The sequence below is a fragment of the Haliotis rufescens genome, unplaced genomic scaffold (genome assembly GCF_023055435.1).
Source record: "Haliotis rufescens isolate VD_foot unplaced genomic scaffold, xgHalRufe1.0.p SCAF_17, whole genome shotgun sequence".
NCBI lineage: Eukaryota > Metazoa > Mollusca > Gastropoda > Lepetellida > Haliotidae > Haliotis > Haliotis rufescens.
In genome coordinates, this window is record NW_025963857.1 from 20,201,174 (window position 1) to 20,223,112 (window position 21,939).

Below are 21,939 nucleotides of genomic sequence, written 5' to 3' on the forward strand. Positions count from 1 at the left end.
ATTATTTCTATTCTAGGTACAAAGACAATTGTGCGAAACAAAGTCAAATGGTGTGAAACAAAGTCACATAGTGTCAAACAAAGTCAAATGTGTCAAACAAAGTCCAAAGTGTCAATTAAAGTCAAACGTGTCAAACAAAGTCAAATGGTGTCAAACAATGTCACATAGTGTTAAACAAAGTCAAATGTGTCAAACAAAGTCACATAGTGTCATACAAAGTCAAATGGTGTTAAACACAGTCAAACGTGTCAAACAAAGTCACATAGTGTCAAACAAAGTCAAATGTGTCAAAGTCAAAGTCAAATGGTGTCAAACAAAGTCAAATGTGTCAAAGTCAAAGTCACATAGTGTCAAACAAAGTCAAATGTGTTAAAGTCAAAGTCAAATGGTGTCAAACAAAGTCAAATGTATCAAACAAAGTCACATAGTGTCAAACAAAATCAAATGTGTCAAACAAAGTCAAATGCTGTCAAAGAAGGTCACATAGTGTCAAACAATGTCATTATGATGGAGGAATTGGGTGGTTAAACTTATATGACAAACGTTTTGTCACAGAAACAAAACAACCTGAGAAGTGATCCTCATTTATTGAAAAAACAACATCTTTGTCTTGGAAGGAAGATTAAATACAGACATTACAAGAGAATGAAGCAATAATTCAAAAACTCTGAAACTCAAGAGAGCGAGAGAATAATTTCATCACGCCGAAACTATTTTACTCTGAAATCTTAAAAAGCAAGGAATTGAAATAAGATGCAAGCAAAGAAAATGAATGTCAGGTGTGAAATGAAATTGTCACCATCTGAACAAATGTGTTTTCTTCTTTATATTTACGCAACTTACTCGCATGACTTTGAAACTGCCATAAACCTTCCAATATTGCATTTATACCGCTGAAGTTGCTGCCTGGATGTGCACGAGTTGTCTCCCTTGATTGATGAGTATGATTAATATTGCGTATTTAGTGTAAGGGCAAGTGGATCTTCTCTAAAACATATGACAATATCCTTCCGCAAATGCCGACATAAATAACAGCGAGAAATGGACTTTCTTGGACAATATGTTGAAATAAGAGAAGCTCTGATGAATATATAGATGATTACAGTTATTCTATACCCCAGAACGGGCATGTCTGTATTTGAGGTGTAGAAGTATCGCGAGGGGAATACAGTCTGAATGTACCCGATTTGTGGCCTTGGCCCCCTAGCCGACAGGCGAGGACTACACGGCCACACAGAGGGTACATCAAACCGTTTTCCTTGTGGATAAGCCTACAACGATTTATCTTGTTTATATGTTTATCTTTTCTCGCAAAAAAACGGACCCTGAAACGCGAAGAGCTTGTTGCCATAGTTCCAGACGACAATTTGTTTACGTTAAGGCTGTGTGCATCACGTGCATATAAAGTGAATGTGAATGAACATTATGCGATGCCGTTTCACTGTAAGGAGCTTGAATTGCAGAGATTGCAGAGATCGGACGAAGATCTTCAGAACGTATGTTGCCACGACGGCGGAGTATGTTTTTTTAATGTATTTAAACGCCATTCACCTATATATTCAATTTTACATGAAGGGTAAGAAAAGAGTTTTATTTACACTGTGTTTTGCAATTCACACGTCCTAGACATGTTTTAGTCTGGGGTGTTTAGATTTGTGTTCAAATCCTAAACGGAAAGGTTTGTGCTCGGTTTATGGTAACATCTTTGGATTTCACCATCGATACACATGACGTGATCATATACCAATATTACAATAAGAGACCCGTGAATATCCGGGGTAGAATTTGTCTTCAGCAACCAATGCTTGTCGTAAGAGGCGACTAACAGGATCGGGTAGTCAGACTCGCTGACTTGGTTGATGCATGTCATCGTATCCCCAAAACGCGTGGATCGATGCTCATGATATCAGTCACTAGACTGTCTGGTCCAGACTCAATTATTGACAAACCGCCGTCATATAGCTGGAACATTGCTGAGTGTGGCGTTTAACAACAAACAAACAAACAAACAACAAACACAATAAGATACTTTCTCTAACCGCATTTTCGTGGTGAAAATGAAAGACTATCTTTTGATTCAGACGAAATAACAAAAGACAAAAAAGGCTTTTGACATATGTTCGTGTGAGGTGAGTGAGTGAGTGAGTGTGTGAATGAGTGAGTGAGTGAGGGTCAACAGACGACCGAGTGAGTGAGTCAGTGTCGGAAGGATGTAGTATTGCAGCAACACTGCGACTGGGAACAGCCCTAAATGGCCTACACCCATTACACCCATGTGGAGAACTGGGACCTTTGCTTTCGGGAACAGATAAATGTTTTCAAAACAGTCACCCTCCCACCCTCCTCGAATATGAAGATTGGCAACCCATTAACGACATACTAGTATATGCCGCATACCAAACGAACCTTGGTCCTCTATACACGTCGCACATGATACAGTCATATACTGCTCCAAATGGGGGTTTAGTATCACATATACAGTGATAAGTTGTCAATTGTTTACTATGTAGACTCACGACGAGGGACATTTCATAGAACCACTTCGAGACAGAGCAAGATTGGGATTCACGCATAAAGGGAATCAAACCGGGTCTGCGGCGTGACGAGCGAACGCTTCGGAACAGCTGAGCTATCCCCCTCGACCATAATCAAACCATCACTGCCAGCAACCACACAGAACATGTGTGTGTGTGAAGTACATTGTATAAGTGAGGGAAGTTACTTCCCCTCGGCGCCATGACGCCATGACGCCTTGACGCAACAGATACCGGATGTACTCAACACAACCATGACACAGTGTGTGTACATTGCTGGTTTGTATGGTGGTCGTGTGTCGGCGTGAAGTCGGCCGGGCCTTATCTCAGTCCTACTGACGCCAGGAAGGTCTGTTTGAGAGAGGTGCGTTCCCGCGGTGTCTCCAGGTAGGTCCTCCTGCCTTGGGGGTCTGACGGACTCCACGTGCTGTCGGGGGTGATGCTTTGAAGGAAACGCTGAAACAGGTAAACCATAATAGTGACTACATAAATAAAAGGTTTTGACCGCAGCCAGGGATATACACATGTTTCCACATAACCATGAAGTAACAGTCGCCAGTTGATGAAATGTCTGTTGTAAGTTAAGGTATGTACAAACATGGTTCACAATTTGAATCTTTTCCTTAAATGACCCCCCCCCCCCCCCCCCCCCCCCCCCCACCCCACCCCCATTTTATAAAGAAAGTTACTTACCTTATTCGACTTTCATTCCGATAAATATATAGCTGCGTTTCCGTATCGTAATTATAAAATTATTAAGAATAAAACATGTGTATTATGGTCAAGATTCAAATTATGAACCATTTTGGCACAAAACTGAACTTACAACAGACAATTTCTCGGTTCAATTCCGAACAAAAATATTGTCATTGTTACGTTTTTCCATTTTCCTTCCACTCAAAGCTCCTAAGCAGGCATGGAGACACAAAACATGACCGACCAACTCATCAGATTCTTGTACGCCTAAGGGACGCAACTCTCCGCAACGAACTACGAAACCTTAAATCACGACATTCATGCCCCCAGCATTAACACATGAAAACCAGCCTACCTGTTTTAGTGAACCATTTGCTCTGTTTAGTGTCATCACCATGACGACCAAGACGGGCATGACTGGAATACACGCCAGGATCCAGCCAATCACGGGAGCGTAATCCGGGTACTCGTACTTCCCGTATGTCGGGGGGCTGTACTGGATCAGCGTGAAAATGAAGGCCGTCTGCAAGAAGGGATATATTAGGCAAACTCCGAGACGTTAGGGGTCGATAAGACGCTAAAACAGTTTCATTTGGGTGGATAATGCCCCTTGATGACTAATTACCTAAATAGGTATATATACATAGGTATATTCTGATACACATTTTAATTTACCTCAGCGCACAGGATATGACGCTAGCAAGATGGATGATAACATTAGCTATAAAATCGAGTGAGAATGGTCAACCCTTTTAAAAACACCAAGGGGCTTCACATGCTGTGTCCATGTTACTAGCACTAACCACTTAGCCACCAATAGCAATCCCACTTTGACTTCGGATACCCTTAAAACGATTAAATGTCACATAATTATACTTCGCTGAATAAAGCTCTCCAGCTGTCGACATATGGAGGACAATTCCAAATTTGAAGCATCAGTGACAAGTATGATGTCCGATGCAATTCCCTATTTTGACTTGTACTTTATGTTACCGTGATTTTTCAGGTGAACAATTGACTTGCCTTTGCATGTGTTTGTGACGGGTGCCAGCGGTGGGGCAGGAAAAGCTCACCTTTTCAGGAACACCTGGTATCACCACTATTTGATAGTGATTCAAGCAACACATGGTCATGGCATAGTCGGAATCGTACAACCGACTCTGCTTTTAGCAGAGATTTCTTATGAAGATGGAAAGGACTTTGTCGTTTATATTGTTAATATCAGTTATATTGTTGTAAGCGGATGTAAAATCCTTGAACGACAAAATGGTAAAGACAAAAAATGACCGTAAGTAATGCAGGGTTGTGTCTCTAAGCCGTAACAAGATCCGATGAGAACCCCACATTCGCCCAAAATACGATCCTGAGTTTGTCAACATCATATCAATGCATTGTGGGTTTCACTTAAGAGGGGAGCGGTCGAGTAGCCTAGTGGTGAAAGCGTTCGCTCGTCACGCCGAAGACCCGGGTTCGATTCCCAACATGGGTACAATGTGTGAAGCCCATTTCTGGTGTCCACCCCTCCTCCCTTGATATTGCTGGAATATTACTAAAAGCGGCGTAAAACCATACTCACTCACTTACTCACTAAAAAAGGACATCTGTATGAATTCTACATGAAGTTGACACCCCATGACATTTGCCTACCATCATAAACAACGGTGTGATATAACACCACGTGATCTTGAAGAATAATGGTGGTTTCCGACCCAGCATTAGCTCAATGTCGTCACTGAACCGCTCTATGCCTGAAACCAAGCACACAATATATTGCATATATCAAATGATGTACGAACGTTTAAGAATAAAACAATATATACAGGGAAAGTTAATAAGTAGTTAGTTTGCCACTTCATAGCTCAAGACCCGTGAAGATCCGGGTGAGAATAGGTCTTCAGCAGCCCATGCTTGCCGTAAAAGGCGACTGTGCTTCTCGTAAGAGGCGACTAACGGGATCGGGTGGTCAGGCTCGATGACTTGGTTGATGCATGTCATCGTATCCCAAATGCGTGAATCGATGCTCATGAGGTCAATCACTGGATTGTCTGGAGTCGATTATTTACAGACCGCCGTCATAGAGTTGGAATATTGCTGAGTGCGGCGTTAAACAAACAAACAAACAAAACGTCATATCTCAAGGGGCGGTCGGGGAGCCTTGTGGTTAAAGCGTTCGCTCGTCACGCCGAAGACCCGGGTTCGATTCCCGACATGGGTACAATGTGTGAAGCCCATTTCTGTGTCCCCCGCCGTGATATTGCTGGAATATTGCTAAAAGCGGCGTAAAACCATACTCACTCACTCATATCTCAATGTAATGTATATGCGGAAGGATAACAAATAAGGATGAACAACTTATTTTTCCTTTATTACACCTGGGGAGGTGGTGTAGCCTAGTGGTTAAAGCGTTCGCTCGTCACGTCGAAGGCCCGGGTTTGATTCCAATCATTGGTACAATTTGAGAAGCCTATTTCTGGTGTCCCGCGCCGAGGTATTGCAGGGATGGGTTCTAAGAGCAGCGTAAAAGCATAGTCACTCACTCACCTTTTTACAACTAGGGGCGACCTTTTGGTGTAGGCTTTAACTACGTCATCAAGCACGTGGTACATGGCGTGGATGAGAGTCAAATACACACGTATGACGTTGTGTTTATACTTCTCCTAATCGTAATAAAGAAGCTGTTCGACCATATATGGTATCTTTACTTTGAACTCCAACCTCTAAATGATGATGGGGCGGTCGGGTTAAAGTGGTTAAAGGCGTTCGCTCGTCACGCAGAAGACCCGGGTTCGATTCCCAACATGGGTACATTGTGTGAAGACCATTTCTGGTGTCCCTTGTCGTGATATTGCTGGCATATTGCTAAACGCGGCGTAAAACCATACCCACTCACTCACTTACTCACTCTAAATGATGACAGCAGTATCTGGTCTCAGACGAAAATTGCCCCAAAATGTTCTGATTGTATAACTCTTGTATGAGTTAAAATTTTACATCGCATCGGCAATATTGCAGTCATGTCGCGATGAGAACAAGATAATTATTATCATACTTGTTGACAAAGGACAGTAAAACAGTAAGGTGAGTATCACAGTTTAGGTATAAAACAAATGGGATCAAATGAAAACAGTAAGTATTGTCAGAAAGCTACCGTATATCCAGGCCACACAGACACACTCCAGGAAGGCTGTTGTAAGCAGCACCAGGAAGGCGAAGTACCAGTCGATCAGCTGGAATATGTACATCCCTGCCTGCAACACAAACAGTGAGGGCCGGCTACTTCAAGTGGGCACGGGTGGGTGTGGTGTGGTGCTACTTCACATGGTGTAACCTGAGATATGGACGAGGGATTATAATTACGTTGTTCATATTACACCCTACTGCAAATATCGGACTAGTTTTGGATCGGGGACTAGTTGTTCATATTGCACCCTACCGGAAATATCGGACTAGTTTTGGATCGGGGACTAGTTGTTCATATTGCACCCTACTGCAAATACCGGACGAGTTTTGGATCGGGGACTAGTTTTTGATCGGGGACTAGTTTTTGATCGGGGATAAGTTGTTCATATTGCACCCGACTGGAAAGATCAGAATAGTTTTGGATCGGGGGTTAGTTGTTCATACTGCACCGGTACCGAACTGGAAATATCGGAATAGTTTTGGATCGGGGATTAGTTGTTCATATTGCACCTACTGTAAATGTCAGAATAGTTTTGGATCGGGGATTAGTTGTTCATATTACACCTACTGTAAATATCAGTTACGTGTGTTTGGTGTGTATATCTCACCCTGGTAGTGACGACGAGCCCCACAAAGTAGGCGACTATACAGAAGCCTGCAGTGAGATAGATTCGCTTCTCCCTCAGCCGCGGATACTGGTCAAAGAGGGCTGACATCACCGTCTCCACCGTAGCAAACTGCAGCATGACGCGGAAGATAAACTCACCATACAGGGCTAAACATCTACTGAATGCATAACTATAATAACACAAAATGTGTACACACACGTTATCAGGAATTTAATGCAAACACGAACATATTCAGGTAAAGAGAAACACAGTTGTACTTAGAGTTAAAAGCGATTGGAGTTTCATTCCAACGACACTGCATTAGCAGTATTCATGCAAGCGCATTCATATGTTAAGATGTCGATTGGAGCATGTCATGATGGACCCTACAGAGACAGTTAATGTCAGTATTCAGTTGGCCCTAGACAGACAGAGAGACAAGCATATGGCGACAGGGAGACAGAGACAGAGAGACAAGCATATGGCGACAGGGAGACAGAGACAGAGACAGAGAGACATGCATATGGCGACAGGGAGACAGAGACAGAGAGACAAGCATATGGCCACAGGGAGACAGAGACAGAGAGACAAGCATATGGCGACAGGGAGACAGAGACAGAGAGACAAGCATATGGCGACAGGGAGACAGAGACAGAAAAAAAGCATATGGCGACAGGGAGACAGAGACAGAGAGACATGCATATGGCGACAGGGAGACAGAGACAGAGAGACAAACATATGGCGACAGGGAGACAGAGACAGAGAGACAAGCATATGGCGACAGGGAGACAGAGACAGAGAGACAAGCATATGGCGACAGGGAGACAGAGACAGAGAGACAAGCATATGGCGACAGGGAGACAGAGACAGAGAGACAAGCATATGGCGACAGGGAGACAGAGACACGGAGACAAGCATATGGCGACAGGGAGACAGAGACAGAGAGACAAGCATATGGCGACAGGGAGACAGAGACAGAGAGACATGCATATGGCGACAGGGAGACAGAGACACAGAGACAAGCATATGGCGACAGGGAGACAGAGACAGAGAGACAAGCATATGGCGACAGGGAGACAGAGACAGAGAGAAAAGCATATGGCGACAGGGAGACAGAGACACAGAGACAAACATATGGCGACAGGGAGACAGAGACACGGAGACAAACATATGGCGACAGGGAGACAGAGACACAGAGACAAGCATATGTCGACAGGGAGACAGAGACAGAGAGACAAGCATATGGCGACAGGGAGACAGAGACACAGAGACAAGCACATGTCGACAGGGAGACAGAGACACAGAGACAAGCATATGGCGACAGGGAGACAGAGACAGAGAGACAAACATATGGCGACAGGGAGACAGAGACAGAGAGACAAACATATGGCGACAGGGAGACAGAGACACAGAGACAAGCATATGTCGACAGGGAGACAGAGACAGAGAGACAAGCATATGGCGACAGGGAGACAGAGACACAGAGACAAGCACATGTCGACAGGGAGACAGAGACACGGAGACAAACATATGGCGACAGGGAGACAGAGACACAGAGACAAGCATATGGCGACAGGGAGACAGAGACACAGAGACAAGCATATGGCGACAGGGAGACAGAGACACAGAGACAAACATATGGGGACAGGGAGACAGAGACAGAGAGACATGCATATGGCGACAGGGAGACAGAGACACAGAGACAAACATATGGCGACAGGGAGACAGAGACAGAGAGACATGCATATGGCGACAGGGAGACAGAGACACAGAGACAAACATATGGCGACAGGGAGACAGAGACACAGAGACAAACATATGGCGACAGGGAGACAGAGACAGAGAGACAAGCATATGGCGACAGGGAGACAGAGACACAGAGACAAACATATGGCGACAGGGAGACAGAGACAAACATATGGCGACAGGGAGACAGAGACAGAGAGACAAACATATGGCGACAGGGAGACAGAGACACAGAGACAAACATATGGCGACAGGGAGACAGAGACACAGAGACAAACATATGGCGACAGGGAGACAGAGACAGAGAGACAAACATATGGCGACAGGGAGACAGAGACAGAGAGACATGCATATGGCGACAGGGAGACAGAGACAGAGAGACAAGCATATGGCGACAGGGAGACAGAGACACGGAGACAAGCATATGGAGACAGAGACAGAGAGACATGCATATGGCGACAGGGAGACAGAGACAGAGAGACAAGCATATGGCGACAGGGAGACAGAGACAGAGAGACAAGCATATGGCGACAGGGAGACAGAGACACGGAGACAAACATATGGCGACAGGGAGACAGAGACAGAGAGACAAGCATATGGCGACAGGGAGACAGAGACAGAGAGACATGCATATGGCGACAGGGAGACAGAGACAGAGAGACAAGCATATGGCGACAGGGAGACAGAGACAGAGAGACAAGCATATGGCGACAGGGAGACAGAGACAGAGAGACAAACATATGGCGACAGGGAGACAGAGACAGAGAGACATGCATATGGCGACAGGGAGACAGAGACAGAGAGACAAGCATATGGCGACAGGGAGACAGAGACACGGAGACAAGCATATGGCGACAGGGAGACAGAGACAGAGAGACATGCATATGGCGACAGGGAGACAGAGACACAGAGACAAACATATGGCGACAGGGAGACAGAGACAGAGAGACAAGCATATGGCGACAGGGAGACAGAGACAGAGAGACAAGCATATGGCGACAGGGAGACAGAGACAGAGAGACAAGCATATGGCGACAGGGAGACAGAGACAGAGAGACAAGAATATGGCGACAGGGAGACAGAGACACAGAGACAAACATATGGCGACAGGGAGACAGAGACAGAGAGACAAGCACATGGCGACAGGGAGACAGAGACACAGAGACAAACATATGGCGATAGGGAGACAGAGACACAGAGACAAGCATATGGCGACAGGGAGACAGAGACAGAGAGACAAGCATATGGCGACAGGGAGACAGAGACAGAGAGACAAACATATGGCGACAGGGAGACAGAGACAGAGAGACAAGCACATGGCGACAGGGAGACAGAGACACAGAGACAAACATATGGCGACAGGGAGACAGAGACAGAGAGACAAGCACATGGCGACAGGGAGACAGAGACACAGAGACAAACATATGGCGACAGGGAGACAGAGACACAGAGACAAGCATATGTCGACAGGGAGACAGAGACAGAGAGACAAACATATGGCGACAGGGAGACAGAGACACAGAGACAAGCATATGGCGACAGGGAGACAGAGACACGGAGACAAACATATGGGGACAGGGAGACAGAGACACAGAGACAAACATATGGCGACAGGGAGACAGAGACAGAGAGACAAGCATATGGCGACAGGGAGACAGAGACACAGAGACAAGCATATGTCGACAGGGAGACAGAGACACAGAGACAAGCATATGGCGACAGGGAGACAGAGACACGGAGACAAGCATATGGCGACAGGGAGACAGAGACAGAGAGAAAAGCATATGGCGACAGGGAGACAGAGACAGAGAGACAAGCATATGGCGACAGGGAGACAGAGACAGAGAGACAAGCACATGGCGACAGGGAGACAGAGACAGAGAGACAAACAGATGGCGACAGGGAGACAGAGACACAGAGACAATCATATGGCGACAGGGAGACAGAGACACAGAGACAAGCACATGGCGACAGGGAGACAGAGACAGAGAGACAAGCATATGGCGACAGGGAGACAGAGACACGGAGACAAGCATATGGCGACAGGGAGACAGAGACAGAGAGAAAAGCATATGGCGACAGGGAGACAGAGACAGAGAGACAAGCATATGGCGACAGGGAGACAGAGACAGAGAGACAAGCACATGGCGACAGGGAGACAGAGACAGAGAGACAAACAGATGGCGACAGGGAGACAGAGACACAGAGACAAGCATATGGCGACAGGGAGACAGAGACAGAGAGACAAGCATATGGCGACAGGGAGACAGAGACACAGAGACAAGCATATGGCGACAGGGAGACAGAGACACAGAGACAAGCATACGTCGACAGGGAGACAGAGACACAGAGACAAACATATGGCGACAGGGAGACAGAGACACAGAGACAAGCATATGTCGACAGGGAGACAGAGACAGAGAGACAAACATATGGCGACAGGGAGACAGAGACACAGAGACAAACAGATGGCGACAGGGAGACAGAGACACAGAGACAAGCATATGTCGACAGGGAGACAGAGACAGAGAGACAAGCATATGGCGACAGGGAGACAGAGACACAGAGACAAGCATATGTCGACAGGGAGACAGAGACAGAGAGACAAGCATATGTCGACAGGGAGACAGAGACACGGAGACAAGCATATGTCGACAGGGAGACAGAGACACAGAGACAAACATATGGCGACAGGGAGACAGAGACACGGAGACAAACAAATGGCGACAGGGAGACAGAGACAGAGAGACAAGCATATGGCGACAGGGAGACAGAGACACAGAGACAAACATATGTCGACAGGGAGACAGAGACACAGAGACAAGCATATGTCGACAGGGAGACAGAGACACAGAGACAAGCATATGGTGACAGGGAGACAGAGACACAGAGACAAACATATGGCGACAGGGAGACAGAGACACGGAGACAAACATATGTCGACAGGGAGACAGAGACACAGAGACAAACATATGGCGACAGGGAGACAGAGACACAGAGACAAACATATGGCGACAGGGAGACAGAGACAGAGAGACAAACATATGGCGACAGGGAGACAGAGACAGAGAGACAAGCATATGGCGACAGGGAGACAGAGACACAGAGACAAGCATATGTCGACAGGGAGACAGAGACACAGAGACAAGCATATGGCGACAGGGAGACAGAGACACGGAGACAAGCATATGGCGACAGGGAGACAGAGACAGAGAGAAAAGCATATGGCGACAGGGAGACAGAGACAGAGAGACAAGCATATGGCGACAGGGAGACAGAGACAGAGAGACAAGCACATGGCGACAGGGAGACAGAGACAGAGAGACAAACAGATGGCGACAGGGAGACAGAGACACAGAGACAATCATATGGCGACAGGGAGACAGAGACACAGAGACAAGCACATGGCGACAGGGAGACAGAGACAGAGAGACAAGCATATGGCGACAGGGAGACAGAGACACGGAGACAAGCATATGGCGACAGGGAGACAGAGACAGAGAGAAAAGCATATGGCGACAGGGAGACAGAGACAGAGAGACAAGCATATGGCGACAGGGAGACAGAGACAGAGAGACAAGCACATGGCGACAGGGAGACAGAGACAGAGAGACAAACAGATGGCGACAGGGAGACAGAGACACAGAGACAAGCATATGGCGACAGGGAGACAGAGACAGAGAGACAAGCATATGGCGACAGGGAGACAGAGACACAGAGACAAGCATATGGCGACAGGGAGACAGAGACACAGAGACAAGCATACGTCGACAGGGAGACAGAGACACAGAGACAAACATATGGCGACAGGGAGACAGAGACACAGAGACAAGCATATGTCGACAGGGAGACAGAGACAGAGAGACAAACATATGGCGACAGGGAGACAGAGACACAGAGACAAACAGATGGCGACAGGGAGACAGAGACACAGAGACAAGCATATGTCGACAGGGAGACAGAGACAGAGAGACAAGCATATGGCGACAGGGAGACAGAGACACAGAGACAAGCATATGTCGACAGGGAGACAGAGACAGAGAGACAAGCATATGTCGACAGGGAGACAGAGACACGGAGACAAGCATATGTCGACAGGGAGACAGAGACACAGAGACAAACATATGGCGACAGGGAGACAGAGACACGGAGACAAACAAATGGCGACAGGGAGACAGAGACAGAGAGACAAGCATATGGCGACAGGGAGACAGAGACACAGAGACAAACATATGTCGACAGGGAGACAGAGACACAGAGACAAGCATATGTCGACAGGGAGACAGAGACACAGAGACAAGCATATGGTGACAGGGAGACAGAGACACAGAGACAAACATATGGCGACAGGGAGACAGAGACACGGAGACAAACATATGTCGACAGGGAGACAGAGACACAGAGACAAACATATGGCGACAGGGAGACAGAGACACAGAGACAAACATATGGCGACAGGGAGACAGAGACAGAGAGACAAACATATGGCGACAGGGAGACAGAGACAGAGAGACAAGCATATGGCGACAGGGAGACAGAGACACAGAGACAAACATATGGCGACAGGGAGACAGAGACACAGAGACAAACATATGTCGACAGGGAGACAGAGACAGAGAGACAAACATATGGCGACAGGGAGACAGAGACACAGAGACAAACATATGGCGACAGGGAGACAGAGACACAGAGACAAACATATGGCGACAGGGAGACAGAGACACAGAGACAAACATATGGCGACAGGGAGACAGAGACAGAGAGACAAACATATGGCGACAGGGAGACAGAGACACAGAGACAAGCATATGGCGACAGGGAGACAGAGACACAGAGACAAACATATGGCGACAGGGAGACAGAGACAGAGAGACAAGCATATGGCGACAGGGAGACAGAGACAGAGAGACAAGCACATGGCGACAGGGAGACAGAGACAGAGAGACAAACAGATGGCGACAGGTAGACAGAGACACGGAGACAAACATATGGCGACAGGGAGACAGAGACACAGAGACAATCATATGGCGACAGGGAGACAGAGACAGAGAGACAAACAGATGGCTACAGGGCGACAGAGACACAGAGACAAACAGATGGCTACAGGGCGACAGAGACACGGAGACAGACCGACGTACCACTGTATCTAACATGAGTGCGATCAACATGAGAGAGAACACAAAGCTCCACAACTGCGGGACGGGTAGACGAGACAGAGCTTCTGGGTATGTCACAAAGCCAAGCCCCGGACCTGCAACAGCAAGGGTAGTTCACGCCATGGCGAGGGGCTGAAGGATGATCTTAATTGTTAGGAATGCTGTCTACGAATACAGCACCTGATTATTCACAAGCTGGAGGTTCTTATTGTGACTGTCCATGTAGTACACACATGTTACATCATACATGTAGGTACTGAAACTTACCTTTCTATAAAGCGAGGAAAGACTTGATTGATGACAATGTTTTGAGCCACTTATTTTTTTCTGGAGAACTGAGAGATTTGACAAAACAATTACCGATGAGGTTGATATTCAAACCTAGCCTTTTCAACTTTTTTGGTTTATTATTTAACAATATACGTATGTATAATTATATCTCGCAACCGTGAGGTGAAGCCAATGATGCCCATGCCTATTAATTTGTAGAGGGGATGTCTACATTGATGGAGGTTAAATCATCCAATGACCGCCTTGTGCTGGCATTTGCTTCAGAGCAGTGCCGCAGTTATATTTACTAACTAACCCTGAAGCAGGTTCTTGATTGGCGGTCGGGTGGCCTATTGGTTAAAGCGTTCGCTCGTCACGCCGAAGACCGGGGGTCGATTCCCGACATGGGTACAATGTGTGAAGCCAATTTCTGGTGTCCCCCGCCTTGATATTGCTGGAATATTGCTAAAAGCGGCGTAAAACCATACTCACTCACTCACTTGATTGGGAATTTGCTACCTAGGACCATGAAGAATCTATGACCTTTCATTTGATAGCATTTACGGTCCATTCTTCTCTAAATATTGTAAAATATGTGTCCACTTTTTAAAATATGGTGATTGTGCTAGTAATACTGTCATAGCGACTGATTTGGGACAACCATTGTCTGAAGAACATTTGATTCCAAAGGCTAATTACCCTGTAGCCATGACATGTATTATTTATAAGACGCTAATCCCCGTTGTAATCCTCAAAACATTTCATTGTATAGTGACTGTCAGCCACCGTGGTCTACTGTATTACTTCCCATTATTTACTGTTGACCGCCTCCGTGGTCTAATGGTAGAGCGTCCGCCCGGAGAGCGGAAGGTCCAGGGGTCGATCCCCGGCCGCGTCATACCAAAAGACGTTAAAAGATGGTACTTGTTGTTACCCTGTCTGGCGCTCGGCATGAAAGGGTTAAAACAAGGACTGGTCGGCTCGGAGTCAGTATACTGTGTCTGAGTGGGGTATTCATGTTAAACTGCCTCATGGTATCTCAGTGTGCTAGCACTATAAATCGGCATGCACGACGCTATATAAGTGCAATAATCTTGGACGCGACGTTAAACCCCATTTCACCTCACCTCACCTTATTTACTGTTATTTATATTATGACATTAATCCCCACAAGTCCCATGACCAGAACATCGTCATTGTCTCTTCGTCTGTCCATTGTTGTTCATTACTATTTATGTGTTACCATTACACTGTTAGTCAGCATAGCCGATGGCTGAAGCGGTCGTAAAATCTCTAAAACTCTCTCTCTCTCTGTTAGTCAGCTTGGTATTGCGAGAGCTGGTGTAGGGACGACCTCGAGCAGGATGTGTGGCTCGTCGGAAACGTCCTGAGGTTGAGGCTAGAGCTCCGCTCACCTCATGTATGCCTGAGCTGGAAGGTCCGCTCATCGCTGTGTTTGTGTTGTCAGAAAAGGTATTCCGCTCATTGTGTATTCGTTGTTTATTGTTTACATGTTGTGCATAAAACGTTCCGGGACAGTGATATCGATTTTGTCCTTGATTCCCCAAAGAGCCAATTCTCCGTCAACATGCACGTTGACAATAACCCTAAACACAGAAAAGACAAATAGGCAAGCTGATAACCTCACTGCGCCATGACCCTTTAACAGACCTGAAACTCACCTCAATTATCCCCCGCCAAACAAAGTTGGCGGGGATATAGAAACGGGCTCCGTCCGTCCGTCACGTTTCGTTTCCGGAGCATAACTCCAATATTTTTCATGAAACTTTGCAGGTCTGTCAAGTACATGCTGAAATGGTGCCTTTTGCTATTTAGATTTTTTTATTTTTTACGTTTCCATGGCAACAAAATGGACTTAGGTTCTGTGAGGGTAGGGTTCGTTTCCGGAGCATAACTCATAAACCGTTCAATATTTTTTCATCAAACTTTGCAGGTCTGTCAGGTACATGCTGAACTGGTGCCTTTTGTTATTTAGAAATTTTAGAAATTTGTATCTTTTACGTTTCCATGGGAACAAGATGGGCTTAGGTTCTGTGAGGGTAGGCCTAGGTTCGTTTATCGAACATAACTCATAAACCGTTCAATATTTTTTCATGAAACTTTGCGCGGAAAAACATCCGATAATTACAATGGAGTTTCTGCCGAGATCCGCATGAACTCTTAAACATGCTATGCATTCGTTTTTTTCCAGTGTAATGCTTGATTCCTACCTAACAATGATTAATGCAATCATATGACTAAAGCGTCAAGACCTACACGTGTATGAAGCAGTCTTTCCTCCCTAACCCCACTGAGAGCACTCGGTTCACCTCGTCTCGACCAGCACTATTTCTTTATGCGGCGGGATCTGGCGTTACACGGATTTAAGTGAAATCAACACTTGTGTATTATGTAGGTGGCAGAGTAAGTCGAGTAGCCCCGAGTTCAGGGCCCACTTGCACAAAGCGATCTTAGCGCTAAGATGATCGTAACTCCCATGCTTTAACATAGGCTTATGGTAGTTGTAGCGCTAAGATCGCTTTGTGCAAGTGGGCCCTGGTGTGCTGTCTATCTCTGTCATTGCGCATTACCTGACGACACTACCTCCGAGACTGGGACATTGGCTTCGTGCGCCATGAAACCAATGACTGTAAAGACAACCAGGCCTCCAAACATGCTGGTCCCCTCGCTGACAAACGTGATCAGAACCGCATCTCTGAAAAAAACCCAGCACTACAATTATTTGATAAAAAAAACGACAGTTCGTAATAATGTCGTCATTGCATTTACTTGCATTCGTGTTTGGATCCAACAAATCAATAAAATCGTCCTTTTCACTCACGAATCTGACGTTGTTTCCAGCGAGTTGAATGGAGATGACATAGCTCTGGTCATGGATAGTATTGGCTCTTGACTCTAGACAACTTCATTTATCTGCCCTTTGAACCCAGTGCAACTTCATATAACGGCCCTCTTTACTCTGGACAATCTCATACACCGTCCCTCTTTACTCTGGACGACCACGTATACCGCTCCCCTTTACTCTGGACAACCTCCAACATCGCCCTTTTTACTCTTTCGGACATTCTTAGTGTAATGTGCTTCCTAGTTGTCTGACCAATTTAATCTGTTTAACCCCATATGCATACCTGACATCGTTACTCAGTGAGGCCTCATATGCCGGAGATCCTTACTCTGTGCAACCTCATATACCGGGCATCGTTACTCAGTGAGTCCCCCATATACCGGACATTGTTACTCAGTGAAACCCCATATACCGGACATCGTTACTCAGTGAAACCCCATATACCAGACATCGTTACTCTGAACAAACCTCCAACATCAGCCCTGTTTTACTTAGTGTAACGTGCTTCCTAGTTGTCGGACCTATTTAATCTGTTTAACCCCATATACCTGACATCGTTACTCAGTGAGACCTCATACACTACGACGCAAAAGTTCGTTTTCGTGTTCTGCAGTAAAATTGCGAATACTCGGCGGATATTCCGCGGATAAGTTGCAAATAATTCGCGGATAATCCGCGGATATCCGTGCATTTCAGCGAAAACTATTTTATTGCTTTATGGCGCTAATTAGGAGTTTTATGGGACTATCACGCCGTCAACGCGTGGCGGGCCATGGCAATACTCTCCAAACATGTTCACCGGGTAACCTCCCAAAACCCCTACATCCCATTTCCCCACAGCTTAAGACAACAAAGTTCACGGTCCATGGCACTGCTAATCCCTAGTCTGTTACCTATTTCATACAATGGAACAACCCAAGAAACACGAATAGAGATAAATATTTAATTACGATTACGATATTATTCAAAATTCATAATACATTATAATAAAATGTTCATTTTTCAAAATTCATAATACATTATAATCAATTTGTATACGCATTTGCATTTGACTTCTATACTTCAATTCCCACGTTATTAACGTCAAAACCAATTATTAGATATTGATCTTTTGTGTGTAACATATGCTAAGTGTCATTAATATTGTGATGTAGCCGTAGAACATGACGTTAATTAAACGTGTGTACGTTATAACATTTCAGATCATAACCATTATCTGATATACAACAGATTGATGCCAAGGCATATTTTTAATCTTTTATGTCTTGAGCATGCAAATGTGTGTGTCTGCTTGTACTAATGTCGATTTATAGTGCTAGCTCACTGAGATACCATGCCGCACTTTAACATGAATACCCCTCTCAGACACTGTATAGAGTGACTCCGAGCCGACCAGTCCTTGGTTTAGCCCTTTCATGCCGAGCGCCAGACAGGGTATAAACGAGTACCATCTTATAACGTCTTTTGGTATGACGCGGCCGGGGATCGAACCCCGGACCTTCCGCACTCCGGGCGGACGCTCTACAACTAAGACCACGGAGGCGGTAAAGAGGCCTGTATACGGTATGCAGTCTGTTAACGAAGTTTTACAATTTCTATTTTGAAAAAGACAGTTAAATGACAGTTGTGACAGGGATGATTCTATGGTAGCTGTAGCAGACAGATTGACAGTCGTTGTCGACGAGAGTTGACTGCATCACTAGGTTATTTGAACGACAGTTGCCTTGTAGGATGCTACTATACTTTGATGATTTTCTTGACGAACGTAATTCAAATTCCTTCCACACTGACACCACATCAAAGTTATTTATGTACCGATTACATAACTTTTACTGACAGGGTGGGGAAATGGGGTGGTAGTTCACGCGAAACGGACGACACTGTCGTTTTACACACACTGTGCAGGGTATTGCAATCAGACAGACGGTCAGCAAGACATCTAATTATGCTGTATCAGTTTGTAATTAATGTGTTATGTACATCAACTGTCGTCATTAGTTTCCTAAACCTTGACTTACCCTTTTCACTATTATTTGGTCACGTGTGCCAATAAACAATATATGTTATGACTGAAGATGCCCTGTGCGTTGTGATACCAGGTCAGGGTATTACATTCAGTCGCTCATATCTCACATATTTCACATATTGTCTATTAAGCTGTATACAAGGGACAGACAATTAATCTTTGTGTTTTTTTCTATATATTTAACAGCGCATTCAAGTAATGTTTTCGTGAATCATGGGGTGGGAGTTGAAGCATTATTTTGTCACGCTGAACACTGTTTTATGTCCTGTGTGAGTACGATGTGAACCTATGCAGGTAGTTATTACACGCCTGTGAAAAATCTAAACTTTCACAATCCCCCATTTATATTAAGCCTTGGAACTTGTTTTGTGATTCAGTTATCATCACCTCCCTTATATGACCTTTAACTTCGACCCATGTTCATTGTGCTGGAGAAGTTGTACACTATCATTTGTAACCGAGTCACAGACACAGGTGACAACAAACTCCAACAACAAGTACACCGGGGTTTGCGTTTTCGTATGTAGAACTTTACATTGAAGGTATATATCATGTACATCGGTAGTGTTTGGATGCGGGGATGTTCGAAAAATAGTGATATGATATTCAGCCGATTGGTGCAAAATTGCGTGAATATTGGGACACGAATGCAACTTTTAAATGCATTGCCACTTTTGATTTGAAGGTGGGAACAGTAAATTAAAATACAGTTCAGAAAACAACAACAGCCTTCTTATGACACTTTCCATATTCTCACTAGTACGTTGTATAATGTCTAATCCGTAAGTGAGATCCTTCAGAGGAGATACTGTATAAAGGTTTTAAATTTTGTTTTCGATTTTTTAATTTGTTCACAAATACACGTACACGATGTTAGTAATCTCAATTCATTATAACCATCTCTCTGATTATCTCCCATTAGTTAGAAAGCCAGATGTTAGACAGCCAGTTGTTAGACAGCAAGATGTAAGACAGCCAGATGTTAGACAGCCAGATGTTAGACAGCCAGTTGTTAGACAGCCAGTTGTTAGACAGCCAGATGTTAGACAGCCAGATGTTAGACAGCCAGATGTTAGACAGCCAGATGTTAGACAGCCAGTTGTTAGACAGCCAGATGTTAGACAGCCAGATGTTAGACAGCCAGATGTTAGACTGCCAGATGTTAGACAGCCAGCTGTTAGACAGCCAGTTGTTAGACAGCCAGATGTTAGACAGCCAGCTGTTAGACAGCCAGTTGTTAGACAGCCAGTTGTTAGACAGCCAGTTGTTAGACAGCCAGATGTTAGACAGCCAGCTGTTAGACAGCCAGTTGTTAGACAGACAGATGTTAGACAGCCAGTTGTTAGACAGCCAGTTGTTAGACAGCCAGATGTTAGACAGCCAGTTGTTAGACAGCCAGTTGTTAGACAGCCAGATGTTAGACAGCCAGTTGTTAGACAGCCAGATGTTAGACAGCCAGTTGTTAGACAGCCAGTTGTTAGACAGCCAGATGTTAGACAGCCAGTTGTTAGACAGCCAGTTGTTAGACAGCCAGATGTTAGACAGCCAGTTGTTAGACAGCCAGTTGTTAGACAGCCAGATGTTAGACAGCCAGTTGTTAGACAGCCAGTTGTTAGACAGCCAGATGTTAGACAGCCAGATGTTAGACAGCCAGTTGTTAGACAGCCAGTTGTTAGACAGCCAGATGTTAGACACTGAAGTAGGGGATTAATTAGGGCAGTACCCACAACAATGGTACAGTCCTACTCAGTGAACAAATTAGGCATGTCTTAGGGTTCATTGTTTCATCTTTCTCTACTTATTTTCTACTTATTTATTGTTATAGTTATTTACTAGATTGCTTCTCCAGTTGCTACTCCAGTTGCATGTTGTACTCTGATTATAAGTTATTATGTTAATCCAATATGTAGTGTTTGATCTTTAAAGCTTGTGGAAAATGAAGAACTTCTCAACTAGACTACTACTCAAATTACACTTGCACTTAGCTGCTTGTTATAATAACATTCTTAATATAAAACAATTAATCTTTTACTATCAATTTGTCAGAGTCTACTCAGTTTAACCAACTGTGATATTAATATAATTACTGGCAAATCATGGAAGCCTTATCAGAATGGCTGGGTTAAGGAAAGTGGAATATATTATGTCACAGAGAGGCACACCTCAGATTCTTCAGGGTGGATATCTATGCAACCGAAATCGAGAAAGACAGACCAGCACCCACTGGAGGTGTGTTATCTGCATATGTGGATTGACTAATACCTTCAGTAAAACCATTTCTTATAATAAGGTCAGCTTACACTTGAACAACAATGTCACTCACCTAAGAGGAAGTTGTGTCTAATAACAGAGTCGGCCTAATTTACAGGTGAGTCTACAATACCTGCTCTTTTTCAGTTACAATCTACCACACCATGCCTGAAAAAACAGCCTTGCAGGTGTTGACGTGGGCAAATACCCAACCTGTATATATATTTTGGTAGATACATGTATTACATATTTTCGTTAACTGTGGGTATATTATACAAAACGATTATGAAAGAAGAATTGGTGCCTTGATATACAACAAGATCGAATCTTGTTATTTCTCCGGGATCTTGATGTGTATCATCGTTTACTGGTTCATTCTATTACAGGTATGTTAGGAGGAGCTATCAAAGGCACAGACCAGCAGACACAGACAGTGTCGTCCGTTTCGCGTGAACTACCACCCCATTTCCCCACCCTGTCAGTAAAAGTTATGTAATCGGTACACAAATAACTTTGATGTGGTGTCAGTGTGGAAGGAATTTGAATTACGTCCGTCAAGAAAATCCTTAAAGTATAGTAGCATTCTACAAGGCCACTGTCGTTCAAA

At 45.0% G+C, this 21,939-nt stretch overlaps 1 protein-coding gene across 1 annotated transcript in view; it reads right to left on the reverse strand.

The window, feature by feature from the left end:
- Positions 1-1,896: 1,896 nt before the first annotated feature.
- Positions 1,897-21,939, reverse strand: part of LOC124133937 (sodium- and chloride-dependent glycine transporter 2-like) — a 57,848-nt gene continuing 37,805 nt past the window's right edge. The window contains exons 7-13 of the mRNA XM_046498528.2: positions 16,782-16,906; positions 13,903-14,015; positions 7,019-7,147; positions 6,379-6,478; positions 4,878-4,978; positions 3,586-3,753; positions 1,897-2,990 (exon numbers count right to left, since the gene is read on the reverse strand). Coding sequence (XP_046354484.2) covers positions 2,856-2,990; positions 3,586-3,753; positions 4,878-4,978; positions 6,379-6,478; positions 7,019-7,147; positions 13,903-14,015; positions 16,782-16,906 — 871 coding nt within the window. The 3' untranslated portion in view covers positions 1,897-2,855. The remainder of the gene's footprint in view (positions 2,991-3,585; positions 3,754-4,877; positions 4,979-6,378; positions 6,479-7,018; positions 7,148-13,902; positions 14,016-16,781; positions 16,907-21,939) is intronic.